General features: G+C 35.3%; 1 protein-coding gene across 1 annotated transcript in view; it reads right to left on the reverse strand.

The window, feature by feature from the left end:
• Window positions 1-418: 418 nt before the first annotated feature.
• Window positions 419-19,221, reverse strand: part of SYCP2 (synaptonemal complex protein 2) — a 63,757-nt gene continuing 44,954 nt past the window's right edge. The window contains 15 exon segments of the mRNA XM_050917767.1: window positions 419-490; window positions 1,057-1,113; window positions 2,458-2,536; window positions 2,925-2,983; window positions 4,331-4,430; window positions 4,513-4,607; window positions 6,323-6,450; window positions 7,346-7,426; window positions 8,694-8,846; window positions 9,589-9,679; window positions 10,307-10,492; window positions 13,000-13,253; window positions 14,180-14,381; window positions 16,825-17,007; window positions 18,615-18,682. Of these exon segments, the coding sequence (XP_050773724.1) occupies window positions 419-490; window positions 1,057-1,113; window positions 2,458-2,536; window positions 2,925-2,983; window positions 4,331-4,430; window positions 4,513-4,607; window positions 6,323-6,450; window positions 7,346-7,426; window positions 8,694-8,846; window positions 9,589-9,679; window positions 10,307-10,492; window positions 13,000-13,253; window positions 14,180-14,381; window positions 16,825-17,007; window positions 18,615-18,682 (1,808 nt within the window).

Below are 19,221 nucleotides of genomic sequence, written 5' to 3' on the forward strand. Positions count from 1 at the left end.
TTAGTCAATGACAAATTGCAGCTGAAAGCTAATACCATAAGTAAATAGATACAACTTTCAAAAATACCATTTGATCTCCTTTTCATGTGCTAAAGAACGTATGCTCAAATTCTGTGTCTGGGGATGTACAACCCAGCTCCAATTAATTGCTATACAAGTCCTATGTACACATGCAAATCCAAAATATGACGCTTGCTTCAGTTTTAATTGCAAATTACTCCTTTTTTCTATGTCAATTAAATAAACCTTTTAAAATGACCCCTTGTTAATAAATATTCCTAATTTATTATGTGAAGATCCTTTTAAAATAGCACTTCTTTAAAAAGCTTTCAGTAAATATGCAATTGTCAAAACTTCTCATTAGTGAAAAGTAATCTTAATATAAACAAACATTTTCAAAATATATGAATTTACCATATTAGAATTTTCTCCCTTCTGACAGAAACAGTGTCTGCAATCCTCTGCGAACATTCAACAGCTCCTCTTCATGCTATGGTAGAATAGTATCGCATTTATTATACACTTTAAAACAAACTTTTTAAAAGTATCACAGAATTCAGACAGATATTGCAACATGAAAATGATCTTTTTCCTTCTCGTGCTAGTATTAACTCTATTAAAATACAAATGAGGCACTACATAAGCATAAAACTAAAAGAGTATATACACCTATATCATTTTTAATGTATTAAAAGTTAAGCATTGTTTTAATGATATTACACCTTTACCCCGATAGAACGCTGTCCTCGGGAGCCAAAAAATCTTACCGCGTTATAGGTGAAACTGTGTTATATCAAACTTGCTTTGATCTGCTGGAGCGCACAGCCCCACCGCTGTGGAGTCCTGCTTTACTGCGTTATATCCAAATTCGTGTTATATCAGGTCACGTTATATCGGGATAGAAGTGTACTTATTAGTATTTCCATTTTTGCTTCAAATGACAGTGTACTAGATATTGCATCTTGAAAAGAACTTTTTAAAAAGTGAATGTGCAGATAATTATGTTCTTTTAGGAAAGCATACAAAAACAAATTGAGACAAAATAACATTATTTACCATTTCTTTAAGAAGCTTCTCTTGAAGCCCTTTCATATCTTCTTTCATTAGATTCATCTATAAAAATTGGCAACATATGTCATATACACACATTTTCTTTTCACAATTGACAATATATTTTAATGAAGATAATTATTTCCTCAAATTGAATGTAAAATCAGATTGTACTAATGCTCAGTCTTCCCATTGGTCAAAATAAGGCTGTCCAGGAAACTGGTGGGAAATATTTATCTTTTTAGGGCAGAAGCACCTCGGTACTATGGCATCTACTCCAAATTCTCATATTAGCATCAGCTTGGGTGCCACAAGTATGCAAATATGAAATTTTACATCTTCTCTATTGAACTCAGACAACTTTTCCCCTCAGATTGGCTGAGACAGTGGTTTAGGGATTGATCCTTCAAGGAGCAGGCATTTATGCAACAAAGCACTTAAGCAACTTAATTTTAAATATATACGTAGTTCCACTTAGTTCAACGGGATTACATACACGAGTAAAGATTAGCACATACTTAAGTGTTTTCAAGATCAGGGCCCTAGATATGATTGAGTCTCAACCAATTCTATCTACATATAGCAAAGATGTCGAATAAAGGGAAATATCTAGAGATCCCCCTTTATTGAGGAAGCATAGCAGCCCTCTGTCAAAGGGGTTAACAACTTAAAGGTAATTCTGGATCTTCCAGATCTTTCATTATTTCGGAGACCTTGTGTGACCTTTGTAGCCACAAGTGACATTTTTTTCATCTGTTTGTGAGTACCCATTTCTCTCCAATATGGATATTGTCATTTATGATTTTCAGATTAGATTATTGTAATGGTCTCTATATAGATTTCAAGATTAGCCCCACTCAGGAGGTACACCTAGTGCACAATACAGTGTCCTGTTCACTGAGCAGTGTTGGTTACAAGGAACATATTATACTAGTACTCCAAAAGACTGCAGTTACCTACTGCTCACTCCCTCCCTGGTGAAATTCAAGATATTAATTATATTCCCCAAAGAACTACAAGTTTGGGTGCCTTAAGCTAGGGGTGCTTGCTGTTTTCTTAATTGTGAGGCAGGAAAAAACCTGAGGAAGAGGGAAAAACTAAGAGGACAGTTGCCAAACTGCTTATTTCCAATTGGTTCTTTCCTGCATAACTGAAATACTAGGAAGTAAAGCTGCAGAATATAATATAAACTATACTGCCTGGCCATGAAATTTCTGCCTTATCAAGTTAACTGTTCATCTCTTCTAAAAGGGCAAAATTAGGCCCTTAATGTCACACAAGTTATGGTCAAATTAACGAAAAAAGTCATTAAAAAGTATCTAGAGAACATTAGTATAATGCTGAAGGTAAAGACTTGGCCTATAATGTAAGAAATAAAAAGAAAACTATAGAGAACAAATGTCATACCTCAGAAGTAAAAATATTTTCCTCATAGTTAACACTGTGGGAGATGTGCTTTTCAAATGAAGTTTTAAGAATCTGAATCCTAACAACAACAAAAATGCAAATTAAAGATCTTTGCCGTATATGAAAATCCCACAAAGATCTTGAATAGGGCAATTCAACTTTTAGTCTAACATCCTATTTAAAAACATTGATGACCATTATTATCCCTATTAGTGTAATATTGCACTAGATTTTGGCAGAAAATTATGTGGATAACAATATTATTTATTAATATTTTCATATACAGCACTTTTCATCCATAGATTTCAATATGTTTTACATATAAATGAGCAAGGATTATTATCCTCATTTTACAGATGAGGAAACGAAGGTGTAGAGCGTTAAAAGTTACTTGGCTCAAAGTCACATATTGAGTAAACTGCAGAGCCATGAATAGAATCATAACAACATTAACAAACCCCACTAACCTCTGCTGTTCATTTTTCTTGCATGCACTAAACGTAAGTGCATGTTTTTTCCAAAAGTTCTAAAAAGAAATATAATAATTAACTGAGCCAGTAAGAAATTAATCCACAGAAAGTAGGACTTTAAAAAAAAAAATAAAGGTTTCTCCTGTTCCCAAAAAACCTATAATGAGATTGAGAACAGAATGATTAGGCATTCTACGACAGCCTATATCCTCAGGTGTTTTAAAAAATTAAAGTGAGGCAGGATCAAACAGTAAAGCACTCACCTTTAACTCAACCAGCAATTTCAGCCCATATTTCCCAAAATCTGTTGTGAATGGCTGTTTCCCCTACTGGCAAATAGAAGGCCTGAGACACTTTGATCAGACATTCCAAATAGGGTTCAATGTGGTTAAAATGAGACTAAATTTGTTCTAGTGTGTGATTTTAAGTTTGATTTTAAGCTCTTTCCAGAGTAAAAACCTATTGTACTACTCTATTCTGTCTTCACCTTAATATTAATATTCTTAATGCTACTTTTACATTAGAGCTAGCAGCAGACTCACCAAGTCCAAGGTGAGCCATTTTGATACTAAATAAGTTTACATCTGAGTTAACTAAGGCCTATGGAGGCTAGGCGTTTATTTAGAATACACAGTAATTCAATTTCAAAGGCTGGATTTGTTTGCCTGAAACATCCTAACCACTTAGTAATGTGGATCATGCTGGGAAAGGATTAGCCTTACGCAGTGAGACAGGTGGCTTCTTTATGGAGGTGGGAGTGGTTCTCTGTAGAGCAGGGGTCAGCAACCTTTCAGAAGTGGTGTGCTGAGTCTTCATTTATTCACTCTAATTTAAGGTTTTGCGTGCCAGTAATACATTTTAACGTTTTTAGAAGTTCTCTTTCTATAAGTCTATAGTATATAACTACATACAACAATAGTTTAAAGTAAATAAACATTTTAAAAACCTTAAGAAACTTCATTTAAAATTAAATTAAAATGCAGAGCCCCTCGGACTGGTGGCCAGGACCCGGGCAGCGAGTGCCACTGAAAATCAGCTCGCGTGCCACCTTCGGCATGTGTGCCACAGGTTGCCTACCCCTGCTCTAGAGAGTCAATCTGGAATTGGGACTGAGCAACTAAGTGCATAGCAGTAGCTAAGCTTAAAAAGGACTGAATAAACTATTTGTAATTTGACTGTTAATTTCTCTGAAAATAAAAATAAAGCCAAATGCCAGGAAGATGGCAAATTTTTTTACTTTACACAAAATGTTTAGCTTTTTTTTTTTATAGCAAGTTATAAAACACATCTCCTCAGAGCCATTAGTAATGGTCCACAGATAAATGCCAAATTAAAAAAAAAAAGGGAAAAAATCCAATATTTTTAGAAAACAGATTTTTCCAGTAAATAATTTAAATACAAACCAATAATTCTTTCTCCATGTTTTTCAAAGATTGGGAATCTTTTTCAAAATTCTCAAGTTCCTCTACGATGGTGAAATGAAATTTGTCCAGCTGCTTGATCCTACCAAAACAGAAATAAACTAAAAATAAAAAAGCATTTATGTCATTCAAATAAGATTTTGAATAAGTATTCTGCTACACACCTGCATTCATGCAACTGACAACTCATTGTTGTCAAATGCTGCTGAGCTGTTTTCAAGGATTGCTTGGTAAAGTGATCCATTCTTCTTGAGCGGCTCTAGAAAGATATGCATTAAGATTACTTTCAGTTTAACTGACTGAGAAGAGAATGATAAAATACTGTATTATAAAACATAACCATAGTAATTACTTATATAAGATCATAGGTTATAGTGGACAAAAGTCAACATTAACCTTCATATCAGTGACATTCCTTTTGCTTTCCCTTGAAAATGCACCAAAATTTAGTTGATTATAAAAGTCTCTGAAAAATCACTGTTTGCATATGCTTACTAGAGATTAGTTAGAGGCTGACAGCAAAATTCTGCAAGCATTCTATCTTCACTGAGCGTGTGCCACTTCCAGAGAGCTCACTGAGCATGCTGTAGCCTTCTGTTTGTTCATGTCAGGGGCTGTTGCATACCAGACTTGAGAGTAGGGAGACTCTCTCTCCTATGCTCTCAATGCTCCCCTGCATTGCACAAGTGAGTAGAAAAGGAGGAAGTAGCAGGACTTGAATGCAGAGAAGGCGCTACAAGGCAGCAGAAGTTTGGAATTGGAGAAGGAGGAACAAGGACAGGCTGGGAGGGGACAAGAGCAGAGAGGGACAGACACATGGGACACAAGCTGGAAAAAGACATACTAGGGGACACAGGGACAAAAGGGTCTAATCACTGGAACATGCTCCCCTCTGGAACCTGGAATGGAAGTCAGGATTCAGTCTGAACATTCCTCTGTTGTCAGTAAACATGTGAAATTCACTGGCAAAGTGTCTCTCATTTCCCTCTAGTAAGTATCAACTACTCCATAACTCACAGAGGTCTTTGCTGTGGATTTAAAGGTTTCAACTCTGTTGATGGACCCATATGTAGGATAAACACAATTCCGCATAATGGAATTTGTTTTTTCATTTTGTGTTTTTTAAAAGCTAGGAAATTACATTGGGGAAAAAAAAACCTATGTAACCTGAACATTGTTTTATCAAAGTCAAGTCATGCCAGAATTGAGATTTCCTGGCGAACCTTAATTTGCCTGTCCTATGCATATATATTATGATACAATCTTTATTACATGATCACATACAATTTTTTCCACAGGACCCATACTTCATTCAATGCACAGGATGAACAGAACTCAGGCAGTGAAACAAGGTTGTTGAAATATATGAGGTTGCTGTCTATATGGACAACTGTCCATCAATCTCCCTTCAGCATATTGGGGATAACAACATTACCTCAGCCAGGTGAATTGTGAAGATAAATGTATGTATGTTTCTGAAGCACTCAGATGCAACAGTGATGAGTGCCAAAACAAAACAAAACAAAACAAAACAAAACCAAAACAAAACAGATCCAGAAGAAATTAATAATTCTGAATGCTGGGCACGGTTTGTTTGGTATGTAGTAAATGTAACATGGGACCACCACTGAAGGATAAAAAGAAATATTGAAGAATTGCCACAATCCTTGAGCAGAGTCCATCCTGTGCACTGAATGAGGAAGAGGTCCTGAGGAATGATCATGTAATTAAAAGAATGTATCATAATGCATATGCAAAAAGAATGCCATATAAAGTTGCGAAGACAACCTTTATTCTGGAATTTACTAAGTTCTCAGTCTGACATAACGACCTTAACATTCTTTTCATATTTATTCTTGTATGCAATAATATATAAGGCAGCTCTGCTAATGATGTTTCTAGTTAAGAGTATCATATATGAGAATGAATGAATGAAAGAAACTGTATATTTTTCTATACACATATATGCCTTACCTGAATTTTCCTAGTAAATTCCTTATGGAGCTTCTGACCTATCCCTATACTTGAACAACTAGGGTCCCAGACCTCTCCATCCAAAATAGACAGTTCATTTACAGACACAGTAGATATGCTCTCGGACACTGAAAATTTGTAAAAGATCATATGTAAAGTTAGCAAAGTAGGAACATATTAATGTATCATCTGTACAATATAAATTATTGCAGTTCTGATGGCTGGGTTTATAAATCCCAAGACTAGGGCTCATATCAACTTCAATTGCATCCAGTTTAATTTCAGAAACTAAACTCCTAACCTTCTATATATTTTACTAACCGCTTTGTCTTTAACAGATTTCATTTGTATATGTTTGATCTGTTTCTTTCTAATTTTTTTTAAACATGTTACATTTTGCATGAGACATTATTTACCACAGATTTGAAATCTATAATGATTAAATATACTATTTAGAAATTTGGTGAAAAGCCTATTATCCACCCAGTCACTGAAACATCTTGAGATTTATCAAGTACACATGAATTACATACACACTCTCTCTCCCCCACCTCTTCAGTTTACAGGGGCAACATCACTCTAAATACATAAATGACATTATATCAAAACTTTAAAAAGTTGAGCATGAAAAAAGCAGGCCAATATTAGACCTTTTGAAAATCTGCCCAAAAATATTGCACACACAAATTTGGCATGTCATTGCATACTTAATGTTTTAAAATTAGGACCCAAATGGGTAGATCTCTCAGAAGGGAAAATGTTATGTCCGAAGGAGATAGCCTGCATAAGGACTTCAGGATATGACCCAACCATACCTTGAATTTGCATACCACCCTTACTACTAAAGGATTTCAAAATGCTTTAAAAATTTAAACCTACACCAACACAAACATAAAACAGACATTGTTATTTCCATCAAAAAGACTGCAATGACTTCTTGAATGAAATGCAGCTGCTATTATATCACATATAACAATTTAACATATAGCAATTTAGTAAAGAAAGTGATGACAGATTTCTTACCAGTTATTTCGTTTGTTGCAGCCCACTTCTTCCCTTTTCTGGAAAAGGAATGAGTCCTTGCACACTGCATTATGGATTTATCTAGCAGAAAGCAAGGACACAACAAATTCTATCAGCCAGTGGGGGTTTAAAAGTGCCCTCCCCAAGTCTAAGTCTTCTTTGCCTCCACTCTTATTGCAAGCACTGAACCCATGCTTCAGCAAATTTCCCTAATTTTGCATCTTCTTCTTCAGGTCTGATGAAAGATGGTGAGGAGGAAGAAAGAAGAAGAGACAAGATAAAGCAAGAAAGGAGAACAAGCAGAAGAAGAGGGACAAAGGAGCTAGACTGTCATCCAGCTCTAGTTCCCAGAATTCAGGACCTTCAGTTGTGTCTCTCTACTGGTCTTTGGGATGGGAGTGAGACCCTTAGGAATGTGGTCTTCTACCAGAGTATCTTATGTCCATGGGCTTGACCTCTAGGTATTCTCAATGTTAACTCCTCCTCCTCTAGGAGTCCTAAGTGAAGCTCATGGTCAGCCCTGCTGTCCCAGGCCACCAGTTTCACTGTTGAAATACTGAGCATGATGGAGCCTTTTATCTTCTACTACTTGTTTTTCCTTCCAGTTAGTGCTCTTTTCCCTATTCCCAGCAAGTCTCATGCCAAGGAACTGGTTGAGGGAAGAACACAGAGTAGGTGGCACTTGTTTATCTGATACACCTGCAGTGACTCTGAATTATTTGCCTCTTTACTTCCTAATAAGTAGAGACATAACAGTCTATGGAGAATGTGTTCCTGTTTCAGGAAGAGGAAGAAGTGATCTCAGACAACACTTTATCAACTGGTAAACTATTACAAATTTAGATAGGCAAAATATAAACATTCAGATTCCAATTTGGAGAGAATACTGGGATGCATCTCTTGTGAAACATGCAATTAGCTCTTTATTGACCATAAGTGATCAAACTTCTGTTTGTTTATTCATCTGAATGATAAGAAGTCGACTGCTGTGTTTCTTGAACATTTATGTTATTAGTTAAGGAAAGAAATTTTTCCACAGCATTCTGTATCAATGTCTCAGAGAAGAACAGGTAATGCTCTTTTCTTAAATGTCTGCAATAAAAATTAAGATGTTCCAAAGTAGAGTGACCAGATAGCAAGTGTGAAAAATCAGGACTGGGGTGGGTGGGGGGTAATAGGCACCTATTTAAGAAAAAGCCCCAAATATCAGGACTGTCCATATAAAATTGGGACATCTGGTCACCCTATCTTAAGGGTTTTAATTAGGATTGCAATATTATTGTTCATGGTTAAAACTTTAAGCAATTTTCTGGTTTACATTTATTGTATGACTATAGCTCCAGCTAACCTTTATACACAGCATCATCATCTGCTTTAAATAATTTTCTAGGGAGAAGCTTTGTTTTTCTCTGTTCTTCTTCCTTCTTCATTTCCACTTCATCAGAATCACTTTCTGCATCACTGTGGTACATTCGTTTGAGATTCACTTGTACTGAAGGCCCTTTAAAGTATGACAAACATATTTAATTTCAGAGCTATAGAGAAATCAATGAATGTTGCATTTGCAAGAGGACTTGTGCACGGCCCTGGATGTTTGGTGCATTTCAATATAAGGGGCTGTTGCCACAATCACCTTCAGTGTGTTTAGGCCATATACCATGCAAAGACTCCAATGAAGCAGAAAAGGATGGATGATACGGTTAGTGTGGGTCTGCTGACATAATATACTTGGAGAACATCTGTTAAAATAAGTATGCTTCCTTTCTCCACTGGGAATTGCTTCTGCAGATTGCTTACTCCTGACAGACTAATGGGCAGAAAAACCTTCTAGAGAAAGGTTGAGTACTTAATTAAATCAAGATGAAGGGACTATTCTCACAAAAAGCACTAAACTTGGCTCCTAAATTAAGTGTGGCAATGGGGTTCCAAGGGATATATTAGCCTCCATATATATATGAATCCCAATTGATGCTTCTAAAGCTTAAGTGAAAAACATTCACATCTAACAGTAGCTTCCTATCAATAACAACAAAGATTAACACTAACTTTAGGAACGAATAAACTGAGTATATATGAAAAGAGAAATACACTGGTAAAAAATGCTAAATAAAGTTTATAGGAGTTCCATTTCCACGTGTAGGGCTTGAAGAATCGGGCCATATTTTTGTATCTAAGGCAAGTTTTTCATTAACTATTTACAGATATCCAAAGAAAGTGCTTTTTCATAAGAGACACTTACATACCGGATTCATGTATGGTGCCACAGGGATCTTCACACCATGACCGTTCTCTGCTTCCACTGGAAGTGCATAATTGAGATGGCGGTACAGATTCCTTAAAAAAAGAGATATTAACAACCACCAGGAAAGTGAACCCATTTAGATAGTCTTCATCATAAATGAACCTTTATGTGTTTATTAAAAACTAGAAATATAAATATCAAAATACTAAGGTACAGTTACGACGAACAAATCAGTCTGCACATGCCAGTTTTGTCAAAGTACTTTGGTTTGGTGGCAAAAATTTTAATAATTATTAATTCTCTAGGACTTATATTAATAGCCTACAGCTAAAAGTACAAGAAACTACCTAATTTTATTTTGTAAGTTTCTGCATGCAGAAGTGACAAGTCATTTTCTTTTTGAATTTTTTTTCCATTTAAAAAAAATTCAAGGCAAAAGCAAAGATATGTTTTGTGTTTTTTGTTAAAATACAAATTATCAGTGCTATTGCTGGGATGAGAGATTATTTCCTTACAGTTATAACATAGGCAAAGTCTCAATGACATCCCAGACAACACTGTTTTTATACTAAACTGAAATATGCAGGCAAGATTACAAGAAAATGTTTGAAAAGAATGTTAAAAATTTAAAGCACTATACATACATTTCCCTAATGCCACCGATTGTAAAATAAACAAACATACAAAAATGCAGCTTTTCAAATGGGTCTCTATCATACCTCTCCTTTATTTTGCATATTTTTAGTAAGATCTTTCAGTTTTGCGTTAATGGAGATTTTGTCTGAAAGGTAATTTGTAACGTTCACTGCCTCACTAATATCACATATTTCCACCTCAGGGTCAGTAACCTTTATGTCTTTTCCACTCATGACAGCTTTGTCCATAGTTACTGGAGTTAGATTAGGCTACACAAAAGAAAACAATAAAACAATTGTTGAAAATGGGTATTCAAATGTACTAATTTTATAGCCCTTGTGTACTCCGTAGCTGAGTACTGTGCATTGGTATGGACCAGAAGTAGACATGACTTGTTGATGTCCAGCTAAGCCCTGCAACGTGGTGCATGACTGGAACACTCAAGTCGACCCCAACACCTTGGCTGCCAGTGCTGTTGCACATTGCTCCCCCACACATTTTCTGTGATGCCACAACTCTTTGGGAATTTCAGAGGATCATGGAAAATGAACATCTTCTTTCCACCAGGACCTTAACAACGTCCCTCACCACTGCTTGAAGTCACGTAAGCCCTTTTGGACCCACACATTTAACCTTCAATAATGCAACTTCAACCCTGATGAAGCATGGAAAGCTGAATGGAGTTCACAAGAAGTCACAAACACCACATGAAAGACCCAATGCAGAAGATCCCTGGCTTCGATCTCCCATGAAGCTCATAGACAACCCTAAACCATATCCACACAAACCATGGCAGATGTGGATACTTGTTGCAAAAATGGAAAATTAAAGACTCTTCAGTGTGTGACTGGTCACCCAGAACAGGCATCACAGCAATACACTCTGCTACTCCAGATACAATTATCTGGCGTAACCATCTAAATGTAAAATTATAGTTGTTGCTCTACATTTACATCAGCCAAATGGAGAAGATGATTTTATCAGTTTATTGGAAATCTAAACAGAAGTTTAAAAAAAAATCTCAGCACATACCAGGATGCATAATTAAAATAAAAATGACTGTAAACATGTACATAATCCTATGAAAGTGTGATATAAAGATGAGCTAGTTGTCTTTACTTTTCTAATAATTAAGGGACAGATCATAACCTAAGTGTCTACGAATGAAGAGGACAGAGATCCAAGAAGTCAGAGACTCAGACTTGAGATGGGGACATAAAAGAAGAAAGTGCCTACTCTGTGATATTCCCTTCTCCCCACCTTAACACCCCTCTGAGAGTGTACTCCAGGAACTGAAACCTTTCACAAGGGAGCACACTTTCCACAGAGTTCACCCCTTCCACCATGCAGGAATCCTCTGATTGAGTTAATACCATAGTCTATTAATTTAAATGTGTTCCCCCTTCATGATCTGAAATCCCTAAAGCATGACTTGGAGAAAGTGGTTAGTGTGGGGTACCCATGGGAACATAGAACGAGTTTTGCTGCCATGAGGATGAGAGGACAACCAAGGAGTGGGAGGCAGTTTGAAGGCATTTTAAGATAATTCTGAACTCGACTGATCTAATATCCACATGGAATTTAATGTATTCATGGATTATGTGGGCCCAACCTACTGCCAAGTAAACAGGACTTCCAAAAGCTCCATGAGTGAAAACGTAGAGTTGTCATGCTCCCACATGAGTGTAACACATACTGGTGAGAATCTAGACTGAGCAATCTGGAATGTGTCTGTGGGTTAGGGAAAACCTCAAATTCATGTCCCCAGCTGGAGATAAAGAAAAGTATACATACAGGAGGAGATTTTCATTGGCACCTCTTTACTGAAATGGATATGTGCAACTGAATGATAACTCTGATTAATACAAATGTATATAAATACATTGTGTGGAAGATATTCAGTATTATTTCTCTTAGGGAAATCAGTGTTTGTTTCTACTGACCAATGAGTAAACAGAGATGTGAGGGAGAAGAAAGGATGGTTTGGTGTGTAAGGCACTGGCCTGGGTCTCAGGAGTTCTCAGTGCAGATCCCAACTCTGCTACAGACTTCCTGTATGACCTTGAGCAACTCACTTAATTTCTTGCTGCCTCAGTTCCTCATCTGTAAAATGGGAATAATTTCTTTTCTCTCATTCTTAGCAATACTATTTAGATGGCAAGTTCTTTGAAGCAGGGACTACTTCTTACTATGTATACATAAAGCAGCTAAAAGAAGGGGGCCGGCCCCAATCTTGGTTGGGACCTCTTAGCAATACTATTTGTATTATTGTAAATTTCCTCCCATGATTATTATACTAGTATTGCTGATTAGAACAGCCTATTTCACTACTTGATTTTCTTGATTATGCATCTTTCCTAATCATGACATCAAGTAAAAAAGAGACAATACAACAAATCTTAAAGTTAAATACTTGAACCATATAAATATAAAATAATATACATTATATTTATCGTATCTGTGCTTTAATGTTCCATCTTTTAAATCTCTTTTTGGATACTTCTATTTTGAAAAAGAGCATGGAATTTTGCACTTACAAAAGTACCTGGTTGAACACAATGTAACCACCTTCTACAGGCCTGCTTTCATGTTAGAATGGCATACTAATTCTATTCATATTAAACAGAAGTAATTCTCATTCACTATAAATAGACTAAATCAGTTCCCCTGAAAACACCCAAATGAAGCTGTTATGATTAATTAATAAATACTGTATACTTTACTTAAGATAATGCAGACATTGAAATAATTGTAAAGAGTATCTTTAAATTCTTACCAAAGAAATTGGACTTAAAACTGGTGATAAACTTTCATTTCCAAATACCAACTTTTTGACATTTTCAGGAGATTGTTTTAGATGTATACTTTGATTATTCTTTTTTGTTGTATAAAGCTTGTTATCTGAAATTCCTTTCACAATGCTTAAGGATTCCCTCTTTTCTGGTGTTGAGTCCTGAAGATATGATGATGTTGATCTTTTCAAGGAAACATGTTCCTGAGTAAATGCTTCCTCTGGTACTTCTTCAGCACCTAGTAAGTATAAACACTTAATTGACGATATTAGGCCTTAACACCTTTTTTTTTATACCTCATATCACAAGTCATCTCTGTGTACAGAATTCCCATTGATGTCATTGAGAGTTCCATGGAAGGATGGTCACGAAGTCATGTTGCTGGCTTTCAAGGGGTTGTCTTGAATGTCTTTGGGAACCTGCAACTCCAGTTACCTTGAACAGGAGTTGTGGGTGCTCAACAGTCTGGATTTGACCTAAGAACTATATTACTTTTTAGAAAATACAGTCCATAATGTTAGAAAAAATAATTGCAAACTGAATGGACTGGGATTTCCCCATAAAAATCCTATCCCTTAATAAGGCATACCTTCATATTAAAAACTGTCTTTGAAACTGAATAAGCAGTCAAGTAAAATACATACTGGAACTTCCAGTGTTGACCATATAAAGAAAAAACATGTGTTTGCCCATGACCATATAATATTTGGGTTTTGTAATAAAATGCTATACCTTTCATATGGTACAGATGGATTTTTAGAAATATATGTTCATATCACAATTGAGTTACTCTCATGCAAGTGCTTTGTCCTTAAAGTCTACACAAGAAGAAATAAATTGCTTTTACTTAGTATTGCTCATCATTACAGTATATTTTAATAGAAAGTAAATTACCAACTGTTCTTTTCACTGATACACTGTATTTCTATTACACTCTGGTATGACATATCAACCATAATATCTATAACAATGATGACAGCACACCTATGTATTTTCTGCATTTTAACATATAATGTACATTAAATGGATGTAAAGAGGGTATAGTGTATACATATTTTAAAGCAATTATTGGAATTAATTGATATTACAGAGAGACATTAATTAAATTCATATCCAAAACTGGAGCCGACAACTTTAAAAATAAAAATACAAAATAATACACACATCTCATCGTCTCAACAGATGCTGGGCTTTCAGGTGAGGCTACTGGTGACATTTCTAATTTTCTTTGTTTTATAGGATCTTTTGATTTAGTAAATATTTGCTGTTGATTTCTTGATATTCCCTTTTTTGGCTCTGTAGAAACATTGTTCTGTAGTTCCTTGTGTTGATTCGCAGCTTTGTTTTGGCCATTTTTGTGCTCTTGCTAGAAGTACACAAATCTACATAAGCATTACATTTAAACATACTAGATTTACAACATGTGTATATATAGATACGTATACAGTACAATATATCTACTTGTCCAGTCAGACACATGGTCTAATCTGGAGAGGTGGCGAGTTCCCCCTTTAGTTCTAAAGTATTTAGGTGCCTAAAGATGCAGATAGGCACCTCTTGGGATTTTCAAACGTGCCTAGTTGTCTTCAACTCCCATAGACTTCACTGGGATTTGAGCATATTTGTCATGTTACAGAAACTGTTTAATCCAGTATATAAATTTTATTTGATATAATATTAAAATTATATTAAAAAAAGAGTGAAACATCTCTTTTTCACTTCATCAGTACTTTATTAAAACACACCATTGCTTAATTGATCCCAAACTGATTTAGGCATTCAACAAATGTATTCTTCTTTTTAGGGCTGTCAAGAGATTAAAAAAATTAACCATGATTAATCACACTGTTAAACAACAGAATACCATTTATTTAAACTTTTTTGAATGTCTTCTACATTTTCAAATATATTGATTTCAATTATAACACAGAATACAAAGTGTACAGTGCTCACATATTTTTATTACAAATATTTGCTCTGTAAAAAAACAAAAGAAATAGTATTTTTCAGTTCACCTAATACAGGTACTGTAGTGCAATCCCTTTATCATGAAAGTTGAGCTTACAAATGTACAAAAAATCTGCATTCTAAAATAAAACAATGTCAAATTTTAGAGCCTGCAAGTCCACTCAGTCCTACTTCTTGTTTAGCCAATCGCTCAGACAAACAAGCTTGTTTACATTTGCAGGAGATAATGCTGCCCGCTTCTTGTTTACAATGTCACCTGAAAGTGAGAACAGGCATTCGCATGGCACTGTTGTAGCCAGTGTCACAAGATATTTACATGCCAGATGTGCTAAAGATTCCTATGTCCCTTCATGCTTCAACCACCATTCCAGAGGCCATGCATCAATGCTGATGACGGGTTCTGCTCGATAACAATCCAAAGCAGCAGATACCAACAGCAGAAGATTGATTTTCTTTTTTGGTGTTTCTGTAGTTTCCATATTGGAATGTTGTTCTTTTAAGACTTCTGAAAGCATGCTCCACATCTCCCCCCTCTCAGATTTCAGAAGGCACTTCAGATCCTTAAACCTTGGGTCGAGTGCTGTAGCTATCTTTAGAAATCTCACATTGGTACCTTCTTTGCATTTTGTCAAATCTGCAGTGAAAGTGTTCTTAAAATGAACAACGTGTGCTGGGTCACCATCCGAGACTGCTATAACATGAAATATATGGCAGAATGCGGGTAAAACAGAGCAGGGGACATACAACTCTCCCTCAAGGAGTTCAGTCACAAATTTAATTAATGCATTTTTTTTAACGACCATCATCAGCATGGAAGCATGTCCTCTGGAATCATGGCTATAGCATGAAAGAGCATACCAATGTTTAGCATATCTGACATGTAAATACCTTGTAATGGCGGCTACAAAAGTGCCATGCTAATGCCTGTTCTCACTTTCTGGTGACATTGTAAATAAGAAGCGGGCAGCATTATCTCCTGTAAATGTAAACAAACTTGTTTGTCTCAGAGACTGGCTGAACAAGAAGTAGAAGTGAGTGGACGAACTTGTAGGAGCTGAAGTTTTACACTGTTTTGTTTTTGAGTGCAGTTATGTAACAAAAAAATCTACATTTGTAATTTCCACTTTCAGACAAAGATTGCACTACAGCTCTTGTATGAGAGGAATTGAAAAATACTATTTATCATTTTTTCAGAGCAAATATTTGTAATAAAAAAAATACACATGATTTCAATTACAACACAGAATACAATATATATGAAAATGTAGAAAAACATCCAAAATATTTGATACATTTCAATTGGTATTTTATTGTTTAACAGTGCAATTAAAACTGCGATTAATCGCAACTACTTTTTTTTTCAGTTAATCGCCTGAGTTAACTGCGATAATCGAGGTCAACATATTTTCTGTTTTAATGAGATTAATGTTAAAATTTCAAAAAAGTGTCTAAGTCATTTAAAAGAGCTAACTTAGGAACTTTTAGGCTCCTATGCAGCTTAGGTGCTTTTAAAATAAAATTAAAAAACCCACTAAAACATATGTTTTTGGAGTACAGAAGGTTCTATATGTATAAATCTATGTACTACTTTAGAGTAGGGAAAAAAGAAATTGGAAATTACTCCCTGAGGGCCTGAGCACCGGAAGGGAAGGGTTGAGGCCACTGCGGCCCAGGTGTCGGGCGGCAGGTCAGCAGCAGTGCCTATTATTCCCGCTGCCCATGAGCTCAAGGTTCTCCCACTTGGGAACTCAAAATCTGAGGCACCTCAATTCAGTGGCCACTTTTGAATTTAGGGCCCTAGTTTCATAAAGATGCTCCAGAAGATCAATAATACTGTTTACCTGTACTCTTAATTTTTCTTTCCGATGTAAGCACTGTGAAGATTCCTGTTCACTCTCTGACTCTGAATTTGAGTAATCCTTATAACTTTTTTTTGCTAATGCTGCTCTTCGAGGCCATTTTGGTCTGGTTGTCTGTTTTAGTCTCTCATCAGCTTTTGTATTTTGTTTTTTACTAATGGGTACCTTTGGAAGAAATAATGTTGATGTAAGCTGAAGATTCTAATGACAAGAACTATGGAAAATAACCAATTGCACAGCAACATGTTGTATGTACCAGGAACTAGCTACAGTATTTTGAAAAAAGGAAGCACATATTAGCCTTAGAATTTTACATGTTTATTGTACAGAACATAGGGGCAATAATATACCTCTTATGTAGCTCCACTGACTTCAGGAGGGATGAATTTAGCAAGTAATCTTTAATGGTAGTTTAGCACTGGCCAAGACAAAACCTGAAAGGTTAACAAGCTAAAGAATAATTACTCATTGAAAAGGTTCCCTCTTCTCCATTCTCCTGGATAGAGAAGGATCAGAATATACTTATTGAACTGGACAACCTAGAAGTTTCATAGACTTCTAAATGGAACAGATGAAAATGTAAGTTGTGATACCTGAAGGATAATGATCTACTGCTAGGTGTTATAAGTAAGTAAAAAGAAGAGCCAAGAAAAACAACAGAAGACTTCAGGATGGGGGTAGAGTGAATGTTTCTCCATCCTTCTTCTCAGTTATGACAATATAGTTTCTATAGGCCTGATACTCCTGTCCTGATCTATAAAAGGACTGAAGCTTATGACTGACATAAAATTGCCATAAAATACGAACTCTCCATTTATTTTTGTATTATTTAATGCACACACCGAGCTATCACATTATTTTCTATTTGTCACACTTTATATTAAGTGTGTACTTACAGTTTGTAAAGCCTTAATAGAGGTTTTAATAACTGGTTTAACCAACTGTTATAAAGTTGAGCAGGTCAATAGATTGCTTTGAACTATGGCATGCAAACATCTATAATGTTGTCCACTAATATGGTTATAATCATCTATACTCATGTCTGTAACACATTTATAACATCTTGTAATAATTTATTAATTATTATTTATACACTATTTATAAATGTAACTTCAAGTACACCTCTACCTCAATATAACGTGACCCAATATAACACGAATTTGGACATAATATGGTAAAGCACTGTTCTGGTGGGCAGGGCTGCGCACTCCAGTGGATCAAAGCAACTTCAGTATAACGTGGTTTCACCTATAATGCAGTAAGATTTTTTTGCTCCCGAGGACAGCATCATATTGAGGTAGTGGTGTATGACTTTTTCATTTTATAGCTTTTATACTTAGTTAGGTTTATCATTTTTCTAAATAATCGTACAAACAATCCAAAGGTATTATAATGCAGTGAATAATTCAGAGGCAAAAAGCTATCTTACCTAATCCAATCACTGAAAAAGTGAATAATTAAATACAATGGTTTGTCTTGCCATTAATCAGTAACTAGTTATTACCAAAAAATTATACATCTTAAAAAACAAAATGCAAGCATCAAAATGCCATAATCATTCCAACTCTCAGCTAGTATTATTAGGGAATAGGAATTGTAACTGGCTCTGTTGTATTATTAAAGCAGTCAGAACCATTTTAATTGGCTGTGAATTTGAAAGGGATTTTGTTGAAAGTTAGGAGTGAATTAATACAAATATTTTAAAAAAATCCTATGGTCAATTAAAATAGATTAAAAATATCTATTAAAATTAAGCTGCAATTTTACTTTACCTTTTTATTTTTTGTTTTTTTCTCTTCAGATCTATCCATCAGACATGCGGAGTCATGGAACGTATATGCTGTTAAAATCAATAGCATTTAGAAAACTAGCCTAATATCCAAAAAATGTTGACAATCTACAATTTTAATTGTTAGAACAAGGTATCATGTATACATCCACAGATCTTTATCAATGCGTTAAACTGCTTTCAGATTACTATTCGGACAGTAATACAGTTTTGCTAAAAAGAATTCTTTTTGTCCTAAAAAAAAAAACAAAAACTCTTTTACAATATTCACCTTCACAAATACTGAGGATAAGTACATTTCGAAGTCCATAGGTTATGGAAGGTATTTGCATTTGATTGTATTTAATTAAGTTTAAATATGTTTGAAGTCTGTTGTATTTCATGTATTATTGTGGGCTAGGACTATATGTAAGCTCTCAAATTGGAAGAGATGACAGATGTGAGACTTGGAGGTTCAAAAGATTATCTTAAACAAGATGCTGGACAAGAATGGACTTCTGGAACAAAAAATGTTAAGTGGTTTTCCTGGAGGATATTTAAGGGGAGGTGAATGCAAAAAAACCTTTTGAAGCTACACACTGAGGAGTGAG

The sequence above is a fragment of the Gopherus flavomarginatus genome, chromosome 11 (assembly GCF_025201925.1).
Source record: "Gopherus flavomarginatus isolate rGopFla2 chromosome 11, rGopFla2.mat.asm, whole genome shotgun sequence".
Classification (NCBI taxonomy): domain Eukaryota; kingdom Metazoa; phylum Chordata; order Testudines; family Testudinidae; genus Gopherus; species Gopherus flavomarginatus.